At 32.6% G+C, this 27,644-nt stretch overlaps 3 protein-coding genes across 3 annotated transcripts; 1 reads left to right on the top strand and 2 right to left on the bottom strand.

Annotated features, from left to right (window-relative positions):
- Positions 1 to 835: 835 nt before the first annotated feature.
- On the bottom strand, positions 836 to 8,547 carry LOC149907008 (uncharacterized). The gene is made up of 5 exons (XM_090104064.1): positions 8,441 to 8,547; positions 7,839 to 8,011; positions 6,491 to 6,665; positions 6,032 to 6,115; positions 836 to 5,560 (listed from the first exon to the last, which is right to left on the bottom strand). The coding sequence occupies exons 1-5, from the start codon at positions 8,468 to 8,470 to the stop codon at positions 3,227 to 3,229; spliced, it is 2,796 nt and encodes a 931-aa protein (XP_089960190.1). The 5' UTR covers positions 8,471 to 8,547; the 3' UTR covers positions 836 to 3,226.
- Positions 8,548 to 10,372: 1,825 nt separating this feature from the next.
- Positions 10,373 to 15,986, top strand: LOC149907007 (uncharacterized). Its single transcript, XM_090104063.1, has 6 exons — positions 10,373 to 11,392; positions 12,191 to 12,408; positions 12,578 to 12,722; positions 12,802 to 13,030; positions 13,153 to 13,361; positions 13,909 to 15,986. Exons 1-6 carry the CDS (start codon positions 10,754 to 10,756, stop codon positions 15,823 to 15,825), a joined length of 3,357 nt encoding a protein of 1,118 aa, XP_089960189.1. The 5' UTR covers positions 10,373 to 10,753; the 3' UTR covers positions 15,826 to 15,986.
- A 16-nt stretch (positions 15,987 to 16,002) lies between these two features.
- LOC149907006 (organic solute transporter alpha-like protein) lies at positions 16,003 to 27,386 on the bottom strand. The gene is made up of 7 exons (XM_090104062.1): positions 27,004 to 27,386; positions 22,563 to 22,711; positions 19,049 to 19,197; positions 18,660 to 18,746; positions 17,845 to 17,941; positions 16,940 to 17,186; positions 16,003 to 16,211 (listed from the first exon to the last, which is right to left on the bottom strand). Exons 1-7 carry the CDS (start codon positions 27,158 to 27,160, stop codon positions 16,009 to 16,011), a joined length of 1,089 nt encoding a protein of 362 aa, XP_089960188.1. The 5' UTR covers positions 27,161 to 27,386; the 3' UTR covers positions 16,003 to 16,008.
- Positions 27,387 to 27,644: the final 258 nt, after the last annotated feature.

Below are 27,644 nucleotides of genomic sequence, written 5' to 3'. Positions count from 1 at the left end.
TTAATTTATGTGAACTCCATGATGTATATGATGAAAATAAAATGTCCCGTATTCTCGACTAAAAACTACCGCTATTTGCATTCATATATTTTGAAAAATAAAAAATAATATAATTATTATAGTTAATATTGAAAATTTTTGAAGTGAAACTTCTTTATCGGGTATGGAAAAAATTTAGTGTAACATTTTTTCGTTTCGTTACGTGCCATCTTTTTCTTGTCCCTACCACGCGTGATTCGACGTATTTCTGTAAAGTTGCAAATTATTTTTAAAAAAATAAGGTCATAAAGAAGTTTTACTTCTTACGTGTGTACACTAGTACACACACACATTTTTTTATGTAATTTATTTAATTAAAATTTGAATACAATTATTTTGTCCATATATAACTTTAGTAGGCAGGTACTTTATATAATAAAAGAATTTTTACAATATTATAAAAAAAAATATCAACAAACCCGAAATAATATTAAAATAAAAATTAAAACTTGACTGCTAATTTATGTATAACATAATAATTCAGATGATTGCAATGAAACCTCACAACTCAAAATAGGTCCAACGGTTTATACTGCAGGGCGTGTCAAAGAAATATTATACATACATACATAAACTCGAAAAACATAACCCTCTTTTTTCCGTAGTCGGGGAAAAATTTGGTAAATTTTTCAATATCTGGTAACATTACACGCACACAGAAGCACCGTGTACGTACAGTGCAGCGGCGAAATGACAGCACACATAGCTTTATTGAAAATGACGATAAATCATTCGGTTTAGTTCGGCAACGCTCCATCTGTCTTTTATTTTGTAATCTAAGATCCATACATATAAGATCGTTAAAACCCTTATTGTAATATTCTTAACCACATAGAAATAAAATCGATAATAATAAACAATTATTGTTTTCACGTCAAAAAATCTTTTACATTCATAGTGCTAACAAATTTCATTCAGATATGGTTTAAATGAATATAAAAGTCGTTTAGATAATCATATACACCATTACAAATCATAATATATCTCATCCAGATCCTGCCAAGTACTTTGTGCCTCATAGTACAACCTCATTTTCCTATACAACCCTATTAAAGTAATTAAATTCGATGATAAAACAATAATAAAAAATAGTCGTTAAATCGCACCATAAATATCAAAATAAAAACAAATAAATAAATGTCATTTTTGGAATAATAGTTGGAGGCTTTAATATTTTCTCAAAATTGTGCTATAATATAAATTACACACGAAAAATAGCAAAATTTCCACATTCCATCCTAATCTCTCATTACCCTAACTACGCTATTTAAAAAATATAAATCCATTCAATTATACAGTTAAAGTATTTTTAAAACACCCATTAAATAACACTACAAGTAGTAAAATATTGAATCAGCTGTCTGTCAGGTAAGCAGAAAGCGTAAATAATTGTGTATATAGCTATTCCCAATAATGTTTTATCGACGGAATCGATGTGGACTTTAGTAGATGCAAAGTTGCGGTTTAATACGAACAAGCCATGTGCGATTCACTTCTAAAGAAACGCATCCGAGCTTATGGAAGTATATTTTTCTCATATTGATATTCCTTTAAGATATACATAAGAATTATGACTTGTCATTTTATTGAATAGTACGCAAACTAAGGAGAAACTTAAATGTTTAGAATATAGAAAAAAAAGAAGCGAGTACAAAAGAAGAGTCATAGATAATTTAAGAATTATAAATTTGGAGTTGACGACATAGTTTAGCGTATTTTATCACCTCATTTCCTTGTATGTAAGATATTCACGCACAAGGAAGTAACACCCGGATCCTTATATATAATAATATAATGAATATGCAAGTGTTAAGGCAATATTACAAAGGATAATTTCATCTAACAACGTGACTAATGTGATAAAATATACTTCCATCACCTCAGCCACCGGCAAGTGAATCGTACGGTGTACAATCTAACGAACGCAGTTTGGTCTTGCAATTTAAAATATTTCTCCTATATGGAAAGCGCTAATTCTGAAAAATTAAACATCCCTTTGATTAAATGTTTATTGTATTGGAAATATACATACTTATGTTAAATTAGATTGTCTAAACCAAACCATTTTTTTATATATATTTTTTTCTTATAGATTTTAATTCTAATAAAAATTCACTATAAATCTGTGATAAAAATAATTCATTAATATTAATCCAAAAAGGAAAATAAAAATTGTATTATTTAATCAAAGAGATATGAATTTTTCACCTTAACCATCATTACAAAATAGTGGTGCTATAATTTTGTACATTGTGTACTAATTAATTTATCACATATTTTAGAAACTTGTATACGTCCAAATTATAAATAGTTGTGATGCTAGGATATATTAGAATTTCATTATGGCAGCTCCATTTACTTTATGACATGGAAATTACAGCATATTATTTAGCCAAGTCTTATTATATTGCATACATTGGTTTATACAATAATATATTAACAAGGAATGTGCATTCGCTATTGAGATTACATTTGTATAAATTTGCCCGAGATATAATAATTTGTTAATTAATGCAGTATTCTGCATTTTCATTTGTGAGCACACGGTAAAATCTAAATAAGTAGAGAAATAAACTAACTATAATATCATAAACCATGAGAAAAGAATCCTTGGATTTGGATCTGAATGGATCCCTCCAAAAGATCTTTGCCACTACGGAAGAGAAGAAATTTATAATTCTTTGGTTAAAATTTATTTTCATATAAATTATTTGTATTCAAATATATTTCGGGCTTCATACAACTGTTTTTATTGATTAAACTTTTTCATCAGAATAAGAAAATTCTAAGTATTTAGATTTTACCCTGCACCGTGATAGTAATAAGATAGACACTTAATTGTGATACTAACACAAGTCATTAAGCTATAATCACAATCATTATACTATATAATAATTCTATCTAAAAATACTTATCAATACAGACTAGGAGCACAAACATTAATATAAAACAAACTTTTCGGAAAGGGTTGACAATACTTTGAAAAACAATAATTAAATTATACAATAAAGCTTCTACACACATCACAATATTTCAATTAATATCTAAGGTACGTCCTGCAAAAGCATATTAGCGATGAAAACTCTATATAAATTAGAAGCCGTATTTAAGCGTATGTATAAATAAATTATGAACACTGTTCTGAATTAATTTGGAATGTTATCCATTTAGACAACTACGTTTGGAATTATACATCAGTCTCAGTTTTGCTGCTTGTGCGTCGGCTTCTACCAGCCGAATTCGGGTTTACCCAATACGGGCCGCTCAATAAAAATTGCTTGACATTGTATTCCATTCGTGCCAAATCTTCCGGCGATATATCTTTATCTCCTTTCGCTTTTAGAGCCTCTCTTAATTCTTTGTTCGGATCAAATTCGCTACTAGTTGGGCTTTTTGTATTATCGTTTATTTCTGTCACAGTTGCGTCACCACTTTCTACTGGAAATATAGTTTCTTTGGCGACGTTATTCATGAGTTTTATGTTTGCTGAATGTTTAGCTGCTTTCTCTGGATTAGCGTGAGTTGCAATGGAATTCTGGATCCAATTGTTACGGGCATCGCGGTTGTAAGCTTTAGAGTATTTACTGACAGGATGTGGCATATTAAGAGCCAGTTCGTTTAATGTTTCAGTAAGCCTGTTTATTTTGTTGTCTCGTCGCAATGCACGGTTTGCGAAACTGCATTCGTCTTCCAATGGATCATTCAAATTATTCTGTTGTTCCAAATTCTTTTCGACCCATTCGGCGACGCGTAACAATTGCTGCTTTTGTAACATCGCAGCGCTGTCGTCACTTGATAGTGAGCTTGTACTCTGTTCATTTGTAAATATCTTAGTAGTTTCATTAACTTTTAAATGTGTTTGGGTCAAGTTTGGATAGACATTTACTATGTTCGGTGTTGCGGGCTTGAAAGCTGGATCCATTTTCTTGTTATACTTGTTGGGTAATACACCTTGAGGAGGAGCATCCTTGGAAATCTTGGTGTTTTCCAAGGTATGAAATTGTGACATATCTATCTTCTTTAGAGGTCTTGCATATTGACTAGCTACTTTGTTTTGTTCGTAACGATCGAAATTAAATATTTTCACTTCATGGTTATCGGTAGGGGTGGTAACATCAACTTTTTTAGGATTTTCATCAATAGGAGTTGGGGAGAGATCTTTTTGCGGAACTGCGTTTTCAACAGTGAAATCGCTCAATAAATTGTCTATTTCGCATGAATTCTGTTGACTTGTAATACTTTGTTCATTATTTACATGCTGTTCATTATTAGTAGCGAAATTATGTGTCTTCAATGGCTGCAATGGTGCCGAAGATACAACATTCAAAAGTATTGGATTTATCGAATTACTTTTATTGCTGGAATTTGAATCCTTGTTGTTATTATCAACATGAACATCTATCAGTGTACTTTCAACCACTACCGTCTCATTGTTGCTGTTAACTTTAGCATCGTCGTCTTGTTTCTCCAAATCTATAAAATTGTCCATGCCATCATTAAGGTCTATGAATATAGAATTTTCGTTACATCTACTTTGTCGTCGATACAAAACCGGTGGAACATCTGGTTCCGCGTTGTCAAGCAAAATATTTTTGGAGCCAGCTTGCATACGTAAGTGGCAGAATCGCGGCCCAGGTCCTACTTGATTGGTAGATTTATGCGTGCTAACAGTCGATTTAGCTACGGACGAAGTTCGGCTACCATTGCCCAAGGAACTATGAGAATGCTTTCTTATATGTAATGAATCTGTATAAGGACTTTGGTTTTTAACTTTAATCTCTTTCGTATTTGGAATGTCTTTGATTAGTAGATCGTCATTACCTACACTATGAATACTGCTTTTTTTACTAGAGATAGAAGTCTTTGTCCTGTCGCATAATTTATGATGAATAGTAGGTTCCATACTCATATCCTTCCTTTTTATTTCATCAGGTTTTGTAAAAGCCTCTTTTTGTATATTCATATTGGCTTCATGCGTGTTTACTTCTGGCGCGATCTTTTCATTCGACGGAACTTCAACTATAGTGCTTGGTTTAGCCACTTCAATTAATGGCACATTTTCTTTAGCCTCCACTGGCAATGTTTGTGGAACTATGAACATTGGGCTCGGGCTGTGATTGTTAATTTTTTCATTGATAACCTTGATAGCATGAGGCGATACACTCCTCACGCTGAGACCCGAGTTCAAAGACTTAATCTCTGTATTGCAGTTGAGACACAGAGAATTCTTCATTTCCCCACTAAGTTGTGTCTGAGTGGAAACAGTATAATAACTTTCATTGTAGCAAAACGGTTTGCTCTGAGATTTAGAGCATGTACATGTATCACAATGCTTGGTGACTGTATCTTGAATACTATCTTCAAGTATTTTAGACATAAGAGATGCGGAAATATTAAACTCGTATTCGCTCGCGTCAAAAGTATCAATATCATTACCAGTCTTTGAAGCCGCTGAACTGGCAGTCTTTGGTGTTTTCGACATAACGTATTGAGATACTCGCGCCTGTGTATCTACAGGGAGCTGGAACAAATATAAATAAAATGAAATATGAACTTAATCCTTTTTTTTTGTGTGGTGTTTCTTAATGTTAGCCAGAAGGGCTTCTACATTTTAACGCGGACGCGTGGGTGAACTGAAGGTTCACCCTGGTAGCGACATGCGCAAGGGCGTCCCCCCGCCACGGGGTTGAACTTAAATGCAAAACATTGTTCCTGCATTATCTGATAATTTAATTTTCTATTAAACATAACCAGCTACATAGAATATGTTTTAATTCTTGTATAAAAAAAATAATTTGATCAAATCCTTTTACTTTGACACATAAGGATGTGTGATTGGGACATGCACAATTTTTTAAATACATAGTTTACAATATTACTTCACATACATAGCACAGAACTTCAAATTTCGATTATGTTCTCCAAAGCCAGAATAATTTATAAATGAAGAAAATGTATAGAAATGTTGTTTGTTATCGTTAGATTTACTCACATTGTCCAACTTTTGAGATACAAAATTGTCAGGCTTGCATTGCAACAATTGAATTGCAAGGTTCATGTCGTTTTTATATCTTTCCTGTAAACAAACAAATTGGTTCACTGAACATGTTATGATTATGAAATTACTTATCAATAAATTAAATATAAAAAATTTTATGATCAAATCAGTAAACATAAATACTACATATACTCATATTTTTGAAGTGAAACTTCTTTATTGGGGTTGGAAAAAAATTTAGTGTAACATTTTTTCGTTACGCGTGACATTTTTCCGTTACGTGCCATCTTTTTCTTATCCCTACTACGCGTGATTTATTTTATTTATTTATTTATTTTTTGTATTTCTGTAAAGTTGCATATTATAGTAAATTATTTTTTTGAAAATTAAGGTCATAAAGAAGTTTCACTTCTTACGTGTGTACTTAGTACACGCACACATTTTTTTACATACATTTTCTTTCTGCAGCATACTGTAGTTATGTTTCGACTCAGCCAAGCGCACAGACAAAGTGGCTATGTCCTTGGTCAGCTGGCTCTTTTCACCTTTCATCTTGTCCACCATCTGCAGCAGTTTATCTTCTAACACTTGATTCAGTTTCTGAACTCTTTTGTGGGAATCGTATAACCTGAAAAAGAATGAAATATGAAGATGATATTCAAATAAAAAAATTTAAATTATTTTGGATTTGTTTACAAAGAGTTAATTCACTATGGTTGCAATTAATAATATATGTATTTACATACTTTTTTAATAGTTGCATTTTTACATGTTTTATCTAAGACCAAACAGTGCAAAGATGTGAATATAAAAATGGGTTAGGATTACTATTGGATATAACATTATATAATGTATGCACAGTTTTTCCTAAGTATAGGTGCATACATATTTGTTAAGATTTTAATGTATTGATTGATATGATTGTAAAAAGTGGAAAAATGCTCATGGTACAATGATTTCTATTTTTCAACTAAAGAACAGCCAAAGGAGCCAAGAAAAGGAGGAATATTCATAAAGATTTACATAATAGGGATATGATGTTATATATGGAAAAACTACTGATTGTGTTGATAGATCCTTTAATATTTTATTAATTGTGTAAGTAATTACCTTATCATACAATATTGACTTTATTAATTCATTTTAATAATTCGATTAGGCCCTTAAAAATTTATGTATTATGAATTTATGGTTTTTTTATCTCAATCACAATGTTATTGTTCTCTGATAGGATATCAGAGAGATCTTTATTTAACAAAACATAAAATCACACCGGTGGCGGTTCGCGCCGCGACAGAGACAAGCGACCGAGACAGGAGACCGCGACCGAAGACTGCGACAATTGTCTCGGTCTCTTCTGCATGTACTGTAAGTAGTAGAAGTTCTATTGGAGGAAGAAGAAGACGATGATTTGCTATTATATTATTATTACAAATACAAAACTAAAAGAATATTACCTATTAAAGAATTATATTTAACTAGAGGCCAAGAAGGATCATTTTCGCTATTAGTAAACAAGCACCTAATGTTTGATGACAAAAACATATGTGCTTTTTGAGCGCGACACGAGACACTACTGGTCTGGGGCAGCGACCGTCTCGCTGTCTCCCGTCTCGCGTCTCTGTCTCCTGTCTCTGTCTCGCTCGCGAACTGTCGCCTATACATTGCCGAACGTCAAGTAACGGTCGCGGTCTTCGGCCGCGGTCTCCTGTCTCGGTCGCTTGTCTCTGTCGCGGCGCGAACCGCCACCTTTACACTACAAATTTACATTTCAAGATTCATTTTCAAATTTATCACTGACCTTTCATACTTTTCCCTCCAAGTATTGACCTGCTCATCTAGATCTGTAGCCCTTGCGTTGCACTTGAAGTACTCCGCCTCTAGAGCTACAAAATGAGCATCCTTTTCAGCGAGGTGTTGCCTCAGGTGCTCCAAATCGTTTCGCAACTGTACCTCAACACCTTCATTGCAATCCTAGTAATTGTGTGCGATATCAAAATAAAATCAAAGAAGCATGTGAAATGGTAACGGATAATGTGTCTATAAACAAATTTATGGAAACTGCAAATAAATAAAGAAAAGCGTTGTGCGTAATTGTTATGATATTAGTTTAATTTTTGAATGAAGTATATAATCTAAACTAATATGAGATGTTTAACCATTTAATAACTGGTAGCAAAATGAAATGTTCATAACATGTAACAAATGTAAACAATTTATTATCTACCATATTATTATAATAATATATTAAGGATCAATAAAATTATGATTCTACGAAAAACCCATTTCAAATGACTAATCATGCACCAATAAACCAGAATTATAAAATTTGTGAAGTTTAGCAAGAATCACTTCTTGATAGTGCATTGAAATGCTATATTAACAGCTGTAGATATTCTTTACCTTACAAGGGGAATTTGTGCTTTCATCCATCACTCAAATAACTAATTTAACATCACATTTCACATAATTAACATCCGATTTGTGAGTAAATATCTACGCCACGTCACGTTCACGTACACGGAAAGTGATTTAAAACAGCTATTTTATCAATAAGCCTCTGATGAGAAAATAAAATAAAAATTAAAATCGAATAGTGTATCATATATTTACTTCGTCTACAATATTTCAGTCGTGAATTATTAAAAATTGAGTGTGAGAAATGAGAAAAATGAATACACTTATTGTATTTTATATTTTAATTTACATCGGATTTTTTAAACTTGATTTTACTTGGGACGCGATTTTGTAACAAATGTATTGACGTTTTTGACGTACGCAGTAATGTCAGTACTCTATACTCTATACTTTCTAGTCTGTAATCCTACGCTGTAATCTGTATAATGAATCTACCCATAGAGCCAACAAATAAGATTTTAAGAAAAATTTGATACAAAGTACAATAAACCACCAATAACCACTCAAGTGCTGAACGACCGGGAGCCGGTCGATCCACATTCAGGGGCTTGTGCGTTGCGACCGGCTCCCGGTCGATCAACAGTCGTGGGTTTTGCGTTCGCTTTATAAAACGGTCTAATAACCTTCCTCTTTCTAACTTATATGACATGTTAAGGAAAGAACAGGCTAGCTATAAATCAAGATAACAACATAACCACATGATTTAAGTGGCCCACTTTTCATGACACATTGAGTAGGTAGTTTTTTGTACAAAAAAATAAACAAGGAATGTGTAAAAAAAATGTATGGGAGGGTATGATGTTTTTATTTTCTCGTAAGAAGAGTGTAACAAAGGATCAATAAATATTAAAATCTCACTGAACAGCTGTTTTAATTTTTTATTAGCAGACAAAATGTAACAAAAATTACAAGGGTACATTTGCTTTGACTTACAAGTTGTTTTTATTTATTTAAATGTTACCATGTTTTGACAAGGCATAGACTATTTTATTATCTATGAATATACATATATACTTGCAAATGTGCTAGATAAAGAAATCTGAGATAATCGACTTTAAAAAAATATTGGACCGCCAAAAACCCCAACTGCGGCGGCACCGGGAGCCGGTTCCGCACAAGACCCGATTTTTGCATAATGGCTCCCGCACTTGAGTGGATAAACAATAAAATATGTTGTCCGAAACTCTGAACTAAACCTTAAGTTAGTATTGAGATTAAAATCTTAGATTAAAATATATTGACTGCTGATACTTTTACAGAAACGTGTTTTAACTCACCGCTTTCCAGCTACTTAATCCTTTTTTCCTCAACTGAAGCCAACAATGGGAAATGCGATGTGAGTGAATAAAAATAATAATTTAAGTTGCAGAGGGAAGCAATATGAAATTCTTCTATCGGAAAGAGCGAATCCGTGAGGAATCCTTCATCCTTGACTAGTCAACTTCACTGGCCGGCTGGCAAGAGCCTCACAGTAAAATATTTCACTTGCGCGATTCAGAGGAAACAGTCGCGACAAATTTTTCATGCTCACTCACCTCAGTAATAGGTTTTCCCAATTAAAAAAAAATAGGAATTTTATATTCGTAAGCATTGGTGTACCTACTTATTACTACTAGATTAGCATTTCACTAAGTCTCCCTGTACCAGTCTGCCCTATACAACATATGTATTTAACAAGTACCTGCATAATATTTCATAAGCCCAGTACAAGTACCTACAAGCTACAGAAAAACCTACAGACCTACAGAAAAACTAGAGGATAGCGCATATCCAAAGGATAATTTGAGGATTTAAATTATTTAACTTATATTAATACTCTATTGGTCATATAATCTCAATAATATACCTACTTGTAAAAATATATTATTTAATATTATGCAATATAAGAAGAAGGCTGATTGATTTAGTTTATTTATTAAAATAACATCCCTGTCTAATTATACATATTTTGGTTGAAAATAGAACAGAAAGTCCTAAATCCTCAGAACTTATGAAAGCCCAAGGTCATTTTCATGATCCAAATTCAATACATTTCACAAGAGATAGTTCGTCACGTCTGAAATATCCCGGTAAAAATAAAGAATTGTCAGTATTTCACCGCGGATGAGGCGTATTCGCAGAGTAATAGAGATTACACTTTGAACGTCGACGCACGTCTCCCTCTGACGTCGAATCTATTTCGGGCACCCCAGTCTCACACTGATGCTGGTCCAACACTCGGAAATCCTTTGTCTTATTTAAAGTATATCGGTCAATACCTTAATCAATTACAAGCGTTGTTTATAAAAGTGTTCCAAAATGGGAAATATTCTCAGTGGTGCGACTAACCAAGCTTCAAGCTCACGCGAAGCTTTATCGAGTGAAAGTGAAACAATGGAAAGCAAAAGTGACATTGACGACGCTAACACCAGCGATAACTCTGACGAACAATATCACGATACCGTCAGCGATGATGAAGAAGCGCGAGCGAGATCGAAAGAAGAAGAAATGTTAGCGTTTAGAAGACAACTAGATATTAAGCGCGAACAAAGAAAGGAGATACTTGCGCGGCACAAATCAGATAAGAAAACTTTGGAAGATGCATTGAAAGAAGAGAGGAAAGCTAAACTACAACTTTATGAACAAAACAGGCATTTTCGTGATTTACTTGTTAGGAATAATATAGACGTTCCCGAAATTCCCCATGAGACTGAGGAAAACGCTCTATTCAAAGAAGCTTTAGATCAATTAACAAAAGAAATGGAAAATCAAAAAGCTAATAATAATAGATTAAGGTGCGATCTCGCAAATTCTAATGCTGCTCTACAATCCGCATATTCGGATATGGCTGACTTGAGCGCTCAAAATGCAGAATCAATGAAGCAAATACACGCATTGAAAGAGGTGATAACTGTTAGTAAAACAATGATTTCCCTGCGTGAAGATCAACTGACTGAAGTAAGTATTGTCTTAATAATTTAATAGCATGATGAAAAATTTACAAAAATTTACAGCTACGTTACTACACAAATTACGTTCTCAATTATTTTTGCCATTTTATTTGCTCATAGTTTAAAATACCAACCTCAAATAATTTATAAAGAAAATATGCTCCGAAAAGCCATTTAAATGCTATAAACTCTATTAATATCTACCTATTATTTTATTCGTGTATTAAAATTGTATCTGAATTTTGAAACTTAAAAATATCGAATTCCACATTCTTTCGTTTCTTTACTGCGTGTGTTATTTTATATTACCAAATTCCATAAACAGTGCAACAAAGTTATGTTTTCCACGATTGCACGTGAAGCCAACGACCCTAAACGCTTTCGTCGGTCAGAGACTTGCGTCGCGACTCGCGACGCGGGAACATTATCAACTTGTTTTCCGCGCTTATCGAAGCTTTGGCACATGCACTTGATATTCTGCCAAATTAATGTACTACGATGTTGTTAAACTAGATCCATATTAAAAATTAGCGAATAGGCGCAATCGACGAACTAAGAAAATTATTAACAATCGTTACTACTCGAATATTTTTATATTCTACTGTTTCGAAGTTCGAACACAGTATTGTACATACATTAAACAACAATATTTGAATCTACATCGCTTTTTTTCCGGATCTATTCTTGTTCCTCTTCAAGTCATGGTGGTCGATAACTTTTAATTTCATCATTCCGAAACCTACTCGAAATCAATCCCATCTTGTAATGAGTAAAAAATCACATTAGAGCTTAATTATTGTTACAGTTGAAAAATAAATTGACGGAAATAGAGCAGTCCCTAGCTGATAGAGAAGCTAATATGCTATCAACAGACCTGAGACAAGAATATGAACGTCAATTACAAAATATAAGAACCCTCAGAGGATTGTATGAGGAAAGAGCACGATTAGCAGAAGTCACAAGACAGGCTCTCGTAAGGGATCTTGATGAGCAGAAAGCCTTATACGAAGCAGAACATGCAAGGTAAACGCCGTTATATTTGTTCAGTCTCTCACCCTTTCTTTACTGCCTTGAATCGGGAGAAAATAATATAATATATCTAGTGAATATTGTGTACAATAAAATTATTAATTATTAGGGCCTTTACAGATTCACCTTCACTTAAACTTACAAAAATAAAATTGCTTTCCAGATGCAATGATCTAAATTCCGAACTTGAAGAAATGAAGTCCAAGATTGTAGGACTTGAAGAAGCCGTGGAAGATAAAAATAACGAAATATTTACATGCAAACAAGAAATGGATGGAATCAAATCTGAAATGGCTGTTGTACACAAGGTTTGCAATTGTTTGAAATTTTTTTTAAGTATTAATAATAACAACGCAATTAATGCTTGTACTTTTTTCTTTTCTACAGCTCTTTTCACAAGTGTTACTTGGTTACAAAACTAAACGAGACCTAGACAAGCTTGTAAAACTACTTGAAGAGAATCATGGCATTTTAACGCACATGGCTGAACAGGAAAACGGCTCTCAAGTCTCATCGGCATTGCCAAAATTGCTATTAGAATTAGTCAATCAAGTGGATGATAGTAATAAAGAAACTATTGAGGACAATCTTCAAACAACAACGAATGACGAATCAGGTAAGAATAGCTAATTAATGAAAATGTTAAATTACGAAATAAAACTGCATAACAAAATTTATAAAGAATATTATTTATAAAATTTATTACAACCTTACATAATATTTAAACTTTAATTTCAGCTAACGGCGAGCAAGGAAATTATAGGGCAGAAGAAATAGTTCAAAATCTGCCAAAAGTTTGGAGAGTTTTAATAGAACTCCTCAGCCATCAATCTGACTCAAACGCAAACGAAACAGAAGAAAAAGTAACAACATGTTACAAAACCGTTGAAACAAAATCGGGCCAGGTACAAGTGCCCAGTGTTAGTCAAACCTATATAAGATTAAAGGTAATTATTACAAACATATTTATAACTATACCAAGGGACTTAATATAATTGTGATTTTCACGGTTTAATGATGCAACTCTATCTTTATAATTTCGTTGAAATTAGTCACAATGTTAAAACATCATGAAAACAAAAATACTTTTATGAGCAAGACGCATGTTCATAAAAATAGGTACAACTTCTGTATGATTCTTGGACCTCAGCCAATATACTTGAATTGTATTCAACAACAAAAAGTTAAACTGTTTAAAAAAAGTAATTAGTTATGTACCAGATATTTTAAAGAACGTCTAATAGACTCAAATCGAAATTTAAATAAGTAAGATAACATAGAATTTTATATGATTTGATATAAATACAAAAAAAAACGTAGATAGACACAGACTAATAATAATATACTACGTATATAAATAGAACCTATACAGTTCCATAAACAAATATCCCAGTCAATATATAGGGATTGACTGACACTAAATTGAATCTTTAACAATTTATAACATTATTTTTTAATCCAATTAAGTATGTAATTGAACTGTTGTTGTTACAGGATTTGATAATTGAGAAACTGAGCCTAATAAAGGAAGTAAATCGTATGAAGCAACTTAATACACATTTAGAAACTCGGCTTCAGGAACAAGAACGGCGACTTTGTTTAGTTACCACTGAATTAAGCAAAACGTGGCATGTTGTTGGTAGATTACGTAAACATCATCATCAACTGCATACACATGAAAAAATACTTAAATATGAGTTACAACAGAAAAGGAAACTTTTGAATGAATTAAAAGAAGAGCTTGAATACTGTCGGGAAAAACTCGAACAAGCAAGAGAGAAGAATACTCAATCTGAAAAAGATTGGAAAGAGTTAAGAGCAGAATTTTCTAGTAGAAAATTAAAAGATACCACTTCGTTAAACAATTCTGCGGAGAGTGGCTACAGCGATGAGAAACCAACTGATGAATCTTCAGAGTCTAATGATGAAAGTGAATATATTCCAGAGTCAAAATTGAAATGTAAGAAGAAGTTTAAAAAGTCATTTGAAACTGTAGTCGATTCAAGTGCCGATTTCAATTTAGCTGCTGAAAGAGATGATCCTGTGAGTGACATGATAGATGTAGCAGATCTTTCGCTCGACACGCAAGATGAAAACCAAGAGATACTTGACGACTCATGTAGTAGCGAAAATCTACTAAAAAGTGACAAAATTTGTTATGAAACTGAAGACGAAGCTGCCGACATCGTTATCGACTCATGTCATGAAGAAAGTTCAGCCGCGGAAACTAATACAGAATACGATAAAGCCAAAGAAATTGATATCAAACCAGATGCTGCTACCACGTGTAATATTAGTGATAGTGAACTACGTGAAAAATGTTTACCAAGCTCTCTATCAGACTCACAACATCCATCTGTTTCTTTAATTGATCCTGCTACAATTTTGGAAAATATAAAAAAACAAAACGAAAGGTTAGCTGAAAAGGACAGGAAATTAAATAATTTAGAAAAAAATAGCTCTGAACTAATGGACAAAGCCAATAAACTATCGAAATTTAGTAATGACATAAATAGCACACTCGATAATCTTCTAAATAAACCAACATCAAGTGGAAAAGGGAACAGAATTCATAAGGAAAACGAGCACTTAAATAAGGATGAGGGGACTGAAAATGTTAATTCACTGCAAACTGATGTTGTTCAATCTGTTTGTGGAGTACTAGAAACTAATTCAAGCGCAGGCACTTCTCTAAACAATACTGATCTTATAGAAAACTCAGAAAATAAGTTTAAACAAATACTGGAAAATGTCAAAAAACAGGATGAACATTTGAAACATAAAGATGAGAAATTGGACAAACTGCAAAGCGAATGCTCAGAAGTTGTAACGAGTATATCAAATGCCATAAACAAAGGACAGCAGTTAAATGAACGATTAAGCGCACTTCATACGAAATTTTATAAAAATTCAGACGACGACAAAGGCATTCAGAATGGTGAATCTCAACAATCAAATTCTTTCGAAAAAACAGATGTTGACGTAACTGAAACTGAATTACATAATCAAGCAGTAGAAAATGTAGACATGAATATGAACAACAAATGTGATGATAATGTCACTGTAGTTGATACTAAAAATGACCAATGTGCATCAAATGAAGTATCTCAAAAGGAAACTGTTGCCTCTAACAGCATATATAACCAGGCAGAAGCATCGACCTCAAATGAAATAGACCACGAAGCAAGATTTGCAGCCAGAGATATACGATTGAAACGATTAGAAGAACAAACGAAGTCACTTGTTAGTAAAGTTAACAAAACGGCAACGAAAGGCGTAAAAATTAATTACAAACTAGAAGAGTTGCATAACATTTATGGATCCGACCAATCTCGATCTGGAACACCTTCAGAAGATACGGGTGAGCACTCACAAAGTAACGACGATGAAAAAGAAAACGAAACAAAATAATATTCGATATACAGAATATAAATAAATTATGTTATATTATAATCTAAATGTGTGTGAAAAATAAACAAAACTATAGTTTCTTATAGTGTTTTATTATAAAACAAATTATTAGATACAGGTATCTTCGTGCGTTCTTAACGTAAACATTAAAATAAACTTAACAGTAAGCATACAATAAGCTATTTACATGACATGTTTAATGTCAGTCGTATGTTTCTCGTCTGTGTCCTTGCACTTCAAATCGATAGAGTTGATGCTATCGTCGAGTACAGCCACGACAACTTGCTGGACCTTGTCGGCGACTTTGCCTGGAGGTGAGGAGTACAGTCGCCACGCCCATAGAGAGAGCAAGAGCATTTCGAACATCATCAACATGTTTTGTATTACTGAAAGAAATATTTAATGTGCGTTATTTTGTGAAATTATAATTCGAGTAGTTTAAAAGTTTATGCAATAAATTCCCTGATAAAAAACACACAAGAACATATTATACATAAATAGTAAGAAGTCATAACACAACTTTTGATAAATTGCTATGACATATTTTGTACTCTGTTTCGTTTAAGTTTGTAACACGTGATTGTGGCATATTAGATAATGTGTGATTGCTACAACCGAAAGTTCATAGTAAAGTTCGATCCCATTATAAGTTATGAAAAAGGGTTCAAAAGATCAAACATAAAACGGCGACATAAGATGTGTCATGTGAGAATGATCAAACAATTTACTTTTTTCTAAAATTTGCATATTCGTTGACTCTATCTTCATCTCTATTACCTTTAAAAACAGATGCTACTAATTGAGTCTAGACCAATAATCATTAAGAGCTAATGCATAGATACGGCAATAACATTGAACCATTAAAGATTTCTAAATATATAATATTACGCATCCATATTTAAATAAAAGAAAGTCGGATTAGTTACACTAGGTATTTATAACTCAAGAGCATCTGAATTGACTTATGATTCTTGGTAGAGTTAAATGTATAAACTATAAAAAAGCAGTAGCTAGGTTTATCACATAACTTTAAACCCTTTACACCACCAACCCATACGTTAAAAATTATTAAAAAATTAAAAAATCATTCATTTAAAAATCAACCAGCACTTACGATTAACAATCACAGACGGGTGTAGCGGCATAATACACGTCACATTAAACAGATCCGGCACCACCCTAGCGATACCACACTGCAGTTTAACAATAACTAACACCAGTTGGACAACAAGGAATCGCAATCTAGGTTTCGCGCCAGTCGCTTCTGCCGCTCGGATACACATCATGATACCCCAGATACCAGAGAGAATAGACGCCGCAATAAATGGCTGCATGTATACGAAACTGTTGAATTGTAACATCTGTAAAAAAAGAAATTATCGGTTAGGTACTTGGTTAGGTATATATATACTACTAGCTTTCCGCCCGCAGCTTCGCCCGCGCAGTCAAAGAAAAACCCGCATAGTTCCCGTTCCCGTGGGATTTCCGGGATTGCGTCATTTACCCGGGATAAAAAGTAGCCTATGTCCTTTCTCGGGTATCAAAATATCTCCATACCAAATTTCATGAAAATTGGTTCAGTAATTGAGTAACAGACAGGCGTGATTGAGTAACAGACAGACGGGCAGAGTTACTTTCGTGTTTATAATATTAAGTATGGATTATATTTTAGTAAAATATTTAAGCTTTGGGAAATCCTGATAGTAAAGTCCGTAATTTTTGCAAATAGTCATAATATCTTCTTGCCATGAAGAAAGAGAAAAATATGTTCGTAATTGATTAGGCCAATAAAATGGATTCGATTTTTATCTTAATTTTCAAAAAAGTTAAAAGAAATTGACAACGGAGTAATGATTTGTAGATCAAAATGGGAAAAGAATAAATAAGCACTTAATTTTGAACATTTCATACTTAATATACATTATACATATGTATAACACGCCCCAAAAGTCATTCAAGTATAAATTACAGGACGAATAATATTAGGGAATAGAGAGGAAGCTGCTGTAATATACGCACCAAGTCTTCAGCCCACAGGATGAGAATGATGAAGTATATTATGCCTTGGATTATCGGCATTTGTAGGATTAGTAACCTCAACCATGTCAAAGTTTTTCTGAAAAATAATAATACAATTTACTGTACACAATACAAGAACTGGATACACCACAGATACACACATTCGTCATATTTATAAATAAGTATGTGTCCCTCGTTCCTTAGTGTTACCATGTTTTACATAACAATGAATCATGTCTTTAGTTACTTAAATTATTTTTATATTCAGTAATGAAGAAATAAATTTTCCACTTCAGACATTATAAAAATTATTAAGAAGTCCCTTAATTTTCCTACTGCCCTTTAAGCGATAGGTATTATCTTCCTCAATTAACTACTTCTCCAATTTCCATTAAAGGCTGTTAATGTAATGAAGCACGCATTTATAGCCTCTTCCCATTAAAATTATATAACCAAGGTCCACGCGGCACCCTTATTTGACATGTTCCCAAAATTGGACGAATTAATTAGATAAAACCATAACGGCAACAATGGCTGATAAATTTATATAACTTTGCGAAAACTCCAATTAACGTCACCTGTAATTGAGTTTTTTACAACATAATAATACGTCAGTAATTGAGTTCGTTGTATCGAAAACAATTACAAATAGCCGTAAAACTAAATGCCGTAGGTACTAGTTTTCAGTAACTAAATGTGTGTAATTTACCCCGAACAAACAACATGGCAGCGGCACTTAAAAAAATTGTATCCTAGGTTGTAATTACAAGAAAGTCGTTTTAGTTTTACTTGTGAAGGAAAAATGTACAACTCACTTTTGTATCTGTGGCCTTGGTAAAATACAGCAGGGCCAGCAGCAACAAGGAAGAACACGTGTTTCCAAATGTGATCCTCCTGAACGTCTGAAAAACATCAATTAATACCTATTTAGTGAAATAATTTTAATATTTCTATAACATTTATAGAATTTCATTTGAAAGTGGAGACCAACCTTTTTCACCTGGCTAGTCATAATATTAAGTATTGAATTGAACAAAAAACTAAAATGTCTAAAGTTGATTTAGACCAAATTTAAATTGCCAATGGACCGCATGGTCTAATTATAAAAAAAAATGATGAAAGATTGATGATGAAATGAATGACGATTCTAACATACATAACGACATGCATTATTACGGTAAATTCGCGAATACGCAATATATACCTGACTAGTTGATTGGTGCCACCGCACTCAGCCATAATCATAAAGTAGATATGGTACATAGCTATCATCACAGCTTCTTGTGCAACCGCCTCCGTAATGATTCGAGCTCGAGGGACGATTATTGCGACGAAACCCATAGCACCGACTATCTGAAAATGTTAAAAATGACATTCTTTGTTATTCTTACGATCCTGAGCATTTTATGAACTTATTCTAGTGTCTCCAAAGACTGCTATAAGATGAAAGAGTCGAACTCCAATAGCTTCTCTGTTTATTCTACAGTTGCAAATTAAGAAAGTGTACCATCAATTATTATTTTTATTGTACCGAATTGTGAGCTTCTATCTGCTTGCTGTCCACTTTTTTTAATATGCTGCATTATATCATAATAATGACATTGTGATGATTTCAAACGTTATGTTTCTTATTGAAACCATAAACTATGCGGCGAATTATAATTTGATAATATCGTATGTATAGTAAATCGATGCAGTGACCGCTTTTATTAGTAGAAATAACGTGGGCAAGGGCATATCGTGCGAAAACCTTACGGTCTTGGAATACATATTAGTCTTTGGAATGAAACGCACTATAAACAGTAAACACTAAAATAGCGGTTCTTCACTATAAACCTAGTTTTTTCTTTAAGTACTCTATGTTACGACCGCAATTTAGGTATGTGAATGATGTATTTTGCATTCATTAACACAAGTTAATTAGAAGAGCAAGTTACAATCGAGGTTTTGAAGTTTCAGAGTGTGAATTGGTTATTGCAATTTTTGATGTATCTTAATTTTAAATAATCGTTACGTACTTACTATAGATTGGTACCAATTACCAATTAAATTACATTTAGTTATAATAACTTATATTATTCAAAACTAATTTAGAAAATGTATCAAATAGTCACCTACAAGTCATGTAAATATAGAGTGATGTAATAAATCACAATTTTTAACTTGAACTTTTATTCATATAGAACTTACTATTACCTTTAGATTCTATTAGTCCATGCTATTACGTAAAATTTATTTCAGCTATGAATCATGATACTCGGAATATAAAATCGACTAGACTGGGAGAACATAATATTATTGATTAGAGCTTGAAATAGCAACTTGATGTGCGTTTATTATTACTGATATATTTAATTTTCCAGTCGCTAACCACACGCCATCGAGCGACAGCAATTCTTTACGATTTTCAACCCTGTATTTATCACACCCTATAATTTAGTTCTCGCTACAAATACTATGTCACTTTTTTAATACTAATTGTAATAAGCTTATATAATTCATCAATATGATATCGGTCCGTATAAATGATTCAGTGTAACTGTTTTGGTGTTCAGCGGGACACATACGTACATTAATTTAAGGGTACACAGGGAATAAAAATAATTATTAATATTGGGATTAAAAATCTAAAGTATTTACTAACTTAGATTTTTCCTTTCCCTCGAACCGTTTAAGCTGTTAATTCAGTATTTACTCAGTACACAACCATACTAATTTCCTGATTAATCTTATTACAGATTTATCTGCGTTTAAAAGTTACATAACGTAAAAGAGAGAGTTGCATTCATAGTAATCTATACTACTAACGGTTTCCCGCACAAGTAGCGTAAAACAGCAGTATAATATTATGAAACCATCGTTTATGCAACACTGGCTTTATAATACTGGTTCGTGTGTCCTAACGTGACCCCGTTGTAATCCTTTAAAGTTTAAATGCATCGTTTCTTCACCCTCATTGTTTGTATATATTCTTTTATCGGACCAAACTACTCATTAAAATAAAAATAAAATATATTATATATGTTTATTACGTTATTACTCATAATAGTAATCAAAACAAAGATCTTAATCAATGACAAGAATTATGTAGAGCTATAATTATTAATAATGGACACAATGTGGATAATGGTTTCAATCAATGTAGGTACAGAGGAAATAGGTAGGAATGTAAGCAATAACTGTAATTACAGTTTTTATAGATAAAATGAGTAATTATCTACCTATAGTAATAATATTGTACAAGTAAATTGATTAAACAATAAAATCTTTAAGCTTCTTTATGTGTAACTACGTATGTGTAGTATACCTATACCGAATCTATAATTGGTAGGAAAAGCAACCTCCTCTCAATGGTATAAGAAACGTTCTATAATAAAATAAAACGTGCTCTATACGCGATGTTTCATCTTAACTTTTTGGGCCGTTGATGAAGTAATATCCGAAGCAAAAATGGAACAACATTCGCAAATTAAGTACACTTAAGTATTACCACAGTGACAGTCAATTATCTTGACTGTGAATGTAATGACATCGATACAAACCTTCCACCACCTGCATTGTTCGCACATGCAGCATGATGTAACAAAAGATGACGATGCGTGGTCACAGACCTACGTAATTTGTTACGTACCACTTATTCTACCATTTCGTTCATTAATAATCACGATAAGTGTACGGTACTATCGATTTTCGTTTGTATCTTTTTGGATAAATTTGGAAATATTATAATCTATGAACAATGGTATTCCGATGACTTGACTCTATTCTCAACTGTAGTTGCCACATGTCCCATTTGGAACCGTAGAATTTCACAAACGTTCGAACCCACGGTAAAAAAAACTCTGATTGATGAAGCTTTTGAACGCTATAAAACTAAATATCAAATATTATGTTTATGTTTAATCATGAGTCATATCATTTTATAAAGCAATCTGAAGGTTGGTGGAACCCCAAGTTTCACCGAAAGCAGATTAAAGTTTGACCTATCAAATTATATTCATATCAGTGTTTAACAAAAATTGTGACACCGTATTGGTATCTATTACAGTGCTAATCTTATCAATACAAACAAGATTTTTTTGTTGAAATCAATAATACATGTTCTCTCTGTTGTATATATGTTCGTTTATAGATTATGCAACGCTGATAACTATAGGTACACTTATTTTTAGGATGGCAATGTGCCATGGATATAAGCTTTAAACATAAACAATCCCATATTATTTAAAAATTTGCATGACCAAATTACAAAAAGATAACCTGAAAGAATGTGCGTGATGGTGATGGTTTATAAAAAGTATTGTTGAGAATGAACCTTTAATGTTTTTGATCACGGAATAAAGGCATTTTGTTTCATGTATTTGTAGTTCAATTAATCCTTGAAAATTAGGAATAATTTTGTCGAAAATACGCTAAAGATTTTAAAGTGAATTATCGTCGCAAATCGTATTCAATGCAATGCCTATGCAGCGTTTGGCGGAGCGAGACGATTACCTAAAGATAACAAACAATTTTAACTCTATAATAATTGAAAAGTGCATCCAAACGTTAAAAACTGCACAAATTTTTCCTAAAATATAAATGGAATTACGAATATTTAAATGTTTGTCTGTCGATCTCTCAATAAACGTCAGTGACTTCAGACAAGCACGACTACATATTATGTAGAGCTCTAGGAAAAATTAATACGTTCTATAAATAAAAAAGTATGTACTTACAGGATATATTCCGAGTATTACTCCCACACTCAATTTCGTTTCGCTCCAGTGCCTTAGCGCCGATCGGAGCGTTATTATATACAATATACATAGAGCTAGTAGGATGAACAGACCGCAGATAAATAGCACCCATGCATATGTGTTGAGGGCTGTGGACAAAGGGTTCATTTAATAACAGACAGTGAAATGCGTATTTCTAGCATTTAAATTACCTATATGTAATACTAGTGGTCCGCCCCGGCTTAGCCAGTGGTACATATTTCGCAATAAAAGGTAGCTTATGTCCTTTCTCGGGTATGAAAATATCTCCATACCAAATTTCATGCAAATTGGTTCGGTAGTTTAGGCGTGATTGAGTAACAGACAGACAGACAGAGTTCCTTTCGCATTTATAATATTAAGTATGGATTTTAAGTCACAACCACACAACTAAATTTGTCAACCGACATTCCCAAAAATGGAGGAGGTTTTCAAGTGTATTGATGTTTTTGGCGTTATTGCTCTATAACTCCATGGGTTTGTGTTTGATAGGAAATTGACGCCCTTTCCATTTTAGAAATTGGAGTAGAACCTCTCCATCCCAGGAATGTCGGTCACCTATTATTTATAGAAAAGATTTTTTATTGTAATCTGTAGAGGGAAAAATTATGGTACGGTTTGAAGAAGAACGAAGATTTGCCCTAAGTTAAATGCCAACCCACTGATAATATAGGTAAACCTATAAAATCTGTGCAATTACTAAAATATATTAACAAAGAAGGCCGCCATACATTGATTGCACGAAAGGTTAATTGTACAATCTGAAGATCAGTGCCATTTAGTAATTACCTCCATTGCTCATACGTCTGAAGATTTACTGTCAACAAAACCGAAAAAAAGGCAGATGGATTAGTTATTAGAGAGTATATTTATGTGCATACGAGTTGACTGCTCTATAACGAGATTGCCCGGATTGGCCGTAATCCGGGCAAAAGACCTATTTTGTTGAGAAATTATTATCATACAAAATGGACATCGCCATCGTTAATCATAAGATATGAATAGGAACATTCCTAATGGGCTATAAATCGGCACTGAGTATAACTCCAAGAAACGGTTAATTTGTATTTACTGTCTGTTGCCAAAATTGATATGATGAACCTTCACTATAATGATGATTAATCCTCTTTGCAAAATTATCGTATTTCAAGGTAGAAACACGTAGATTAATCTTGAATATCTTAACCACAAAGTGAGACTGAATGGACACTACCTTTCACCCAGCCCTTCGACCATGACCCTCTTATTTCGTGGCAAAACAAAGTTTACCTCATTAATTACACAATTAGTTTCTCACAGCGATATTATAGGAATTATCTTGCCGTGATTGTTTGCTTTACGTAATTTGTTCGTCAACTTTTTATAATACAGCTTCAAACGCAAATATTATGTACCATCATCAATATTAAATAATTGATTTAATATTGAACGCTCTTTGATTATGGAAATTATATTTTAAAATTAAACCATCGTCCTTGTAGCTTACTTATTAATCATATTTATTAAATTTTAAATTATTGAACTACTTAAATCAATATTTTAAGCAATTATGTCTGAATAGGAATATATTATATAAAATTATAAATCAAATAAATATTATACCATTTAATATTAAAATCGGCAATTTTTTTTAAAGTTTACAGTACAATGTTCTCGTCAACAGGAAATTGAAAATTTCATTTTAAATTATTTCCTCGTATAATATGCGAAAAATTTCACACTTACGAGTATGGATGCGAACTTATGACCTTTAAGTGACCTGTAAGTACATAAGCAGGAAACTAGGGTCAATACCCAATATATTCACGAGGACATCTTTTTTTCGATCTTTTAAACAAACGAATAAGCAAGTTCGTTTATTTTAATTAAATATTTACTTAAGTAATAGTTCATAAGATGTGAAATATATTAACATAGTAATTTCGCTGAATTTTATTAAACATATACCTATGTATATTGCGTATCGTATTTATAAGACATTTTTTTGTTGATATTTTATTATTTTATAGCTTCATGATATAGACGTAGGTACCCTATTTAACCGACTTCAAAAAAAAGGAGGAGGTTATCAATTCGGCCGGTATATTTTTTTTTATGTATGTACACCGATTACTCCGAGGTTTCTTAACCGATTTACGTGATTCTTTTTTTGTTCGATGCGAGATGGTGTCGAATTGGTCCCATAAAAATTTTATTCGGATAGGCCCAGTAGTTTTTATTTTATGAGCATTTTTGTCTGTACTCGATGACTTAATTGAAATGTAGCAAGTAACTTTGATTCACTTCCCGGTAACCGATTGAGCTGAAATTTTGTATACGTATGTAAATTGGATAGCGATGAAACATTATCATGACATAGAGCTGATTTGATGATGGAATCGGAAGGTGGCCATAGGAACTCAGTAATATACTGACTCAATTTTATCGAGATTGGGCTCGTTTGATTCATGTTGAAAAATACACTAAAAAGTTTTAAATAAAAATAACTGCGTTAAAAACAAACGACTTCAAAAACGGAAAAGTAATAAATAAAAAGATTCACCGACTTCAAACCTTTTTAGTAAATAGCACATCTAAATAATATGTAGTAATTAATAATATCAAATCTTTTTATTTATTACTTTTCCGTTTTTGAAGTTGGTTGTTTTTAACGCAGTTATTTTTATAAGCTTTAATCTACTTTGCGTTTGTAGAAACTTCGCTGTTTCCCTCTCGGTTCTGACTTTTATATAAAACTATGACCACAGAATATATAATAGTACCTATGACTATGATTGCTTGTTTTTAACATCCTTATAACAGGTTATGGCATTTTCAAATATGGTAAAGGCGATATAGTTAAAATCTATAATGTGGGTAATAAAATCGGCTCTACATAAAACTCTACACGTAATTATTTTAAACCGTTATACGCGAAATATAGATAGGTACATATACCTACCGAGTAAAGCTCGCTAATCCAGGTAGGAAGAATAATAAATCCATAATGTGGGTAAAACAATCGGCTCTACCTAAAACTCTACTCATGATTTTTTAAGCTTAACCGTTCTACCGCGAAATACAGAACTATTATAGATACCTATACCGAGTAAAGCTCGCTAATCCTGGTAGGAAGAATAATAAAATCATAATGTGGGTAAAACAATCGGCTTTACGTAAAACTCTACACATATTTTTTTTAAGCTTTAACCGTTGTACCGCGAAATATAGCATAACAGATACCTATACCGAGTAAAGCTCGCCAATCCAGGAAGGAAGAAAACTACATAGTATTGTATGTAATATTTTATCAAAATGCTACGTATCGATTTCAAGTACCTACTTACCTTACAAGTTTCACGATACACTCGTAAGAAGGTAAGTGAATTCTTGCAATAGGATACTTCTAAGTACGCCTACTAATTACTAAATGTTCAGTGTTCTGTAAATTATGGGTTAGTTACATTTAGAACAATATTATAAAGGCTTGTGAAAATTATTCTGTGCCTGTGTATTAAATTATTCGAGTTACCACGGATAAAGGAACTTTTGAAATGTAATTTGTGTGGGCGATTAATCATATTTTAAAGAAACAATAAATTTAATTCGTAAAGACATCATAGAGATCTCTATCCCCCTCTTTATATATAAAGTAAAAAAAATATATATATATATTTTTTACTCTTTCCAACCCCACACTCCCCTCGTGAGATTTTATTTAACCCATCCCCTAATCTCACGTGAGATTAGTACAAAGGCTTATTTTTACGCGGCTTCTACTATTGTATGTTTTTTCGGTAACTATGTTAATATACGAGTGTACGATTTGTTCGATTACAATTATAATTAACAATATATTATACTATTCATGTAGACATTGGCATATTATTATGAAAAAAAACCTCATTAAAAATGTATACTACAAACAACATACCTACATATCAAATATAATTAAAACTTTTGTAAAAAAAATTAATAAGAAAACACACCGGCTATAATTGCTCTAGCTTGTTTTCTACATTTAATATATAATTATTAATATTTACTATTTAGTATACTACCTACATAGTTAACATCTTTCAGATCTTTTATATTACCTAATATTAAATTCATATATATTTAAATTTTAAATAGAAACAAAATGAATCTATCAAATAACCGGGTTTACGTACGAGTATTTAAAATAAGTAACGATTTTTTTCTTTAGTCTTGATACAGATAAGCAACAGCAACTTTCTACAGATAATGTAGTCGTCGTAAACAAAAATCCCAAAGTTACCTACCTACTTTCAAAATGAACTCTTTTAGAGATTAGAAGTTTGTTTTACATACAAGGATTTAAGTTCTGTTTGATGTAATTCTGAGATAATTTAAACGTATCAAAGTTTGAAAGGATTGTTTTATTAAAATTATAATACGTTACCTGCAATATAGGTTCCGATATCAGGTGCTAGACTATAACTGTGGCACAACAAAGTTGTATTTATCGCATTGTTTGTGTCTGGAAGCCGAACATCCACACTAATATGCCTCGCAGTTAGTACCCTCGCACCACTGCTAGCCTCTGAATATAAATCCATTTTGAAAAACAAAATTGTCTATGGACGCGTTATTCCATATTTAAAATGCAAAACCCGCGTAAATAATTAAATGACATGCCGCGCTAAAGGTCGCTGTGAACGGGTATCGGCGGCAACGTTTTCTATACTGACTAACTGACTGCTGCTTCACGATCGCGTTCACTTTCTTTCGACATTTTGGCTTCGGTCTGCGCAACACGTAGCGTTGTACAATATCCCCAACCACATGAGTAGTAATACTACGGTACGTCCGCGTCCGTCGCGTCCCTATCGTTTTTTATCTAGGTATACGATAAACTTAAAACTGTATCCATCATTAATATTTATAGTTAACGAATATTCATGCTTATAAATGTATGAAAATGCTGCAAGTATTCCAATCTTTATGATCCACTTCAAAAAAATGAGGATTTTGTATATTGAATGAATGAATGAGAATACTTTATTTGCACCAAAACAAGAAAACAATAGGAAAGAACACGTA

Source organism: Colias eurytheme, chromosome 7 (genome assembly GCF_061535395.1).
Source record: "Colias eurytheme isolate Ceu_HAF_F1 chromosome 7, ilColEury1 Martin Lab GWU primary, whole genome shotgun sequence".
NCBI lineage: Eukaryota > Metazoa > Arthropoda > Insecta > Lepidoptera > Pieridae > Colias > Colias eurytheme.
Note: the sequence above shows the minus strand (reverse complement) of the source record. Positions and strands in the feature narration are given on the sequence as shown.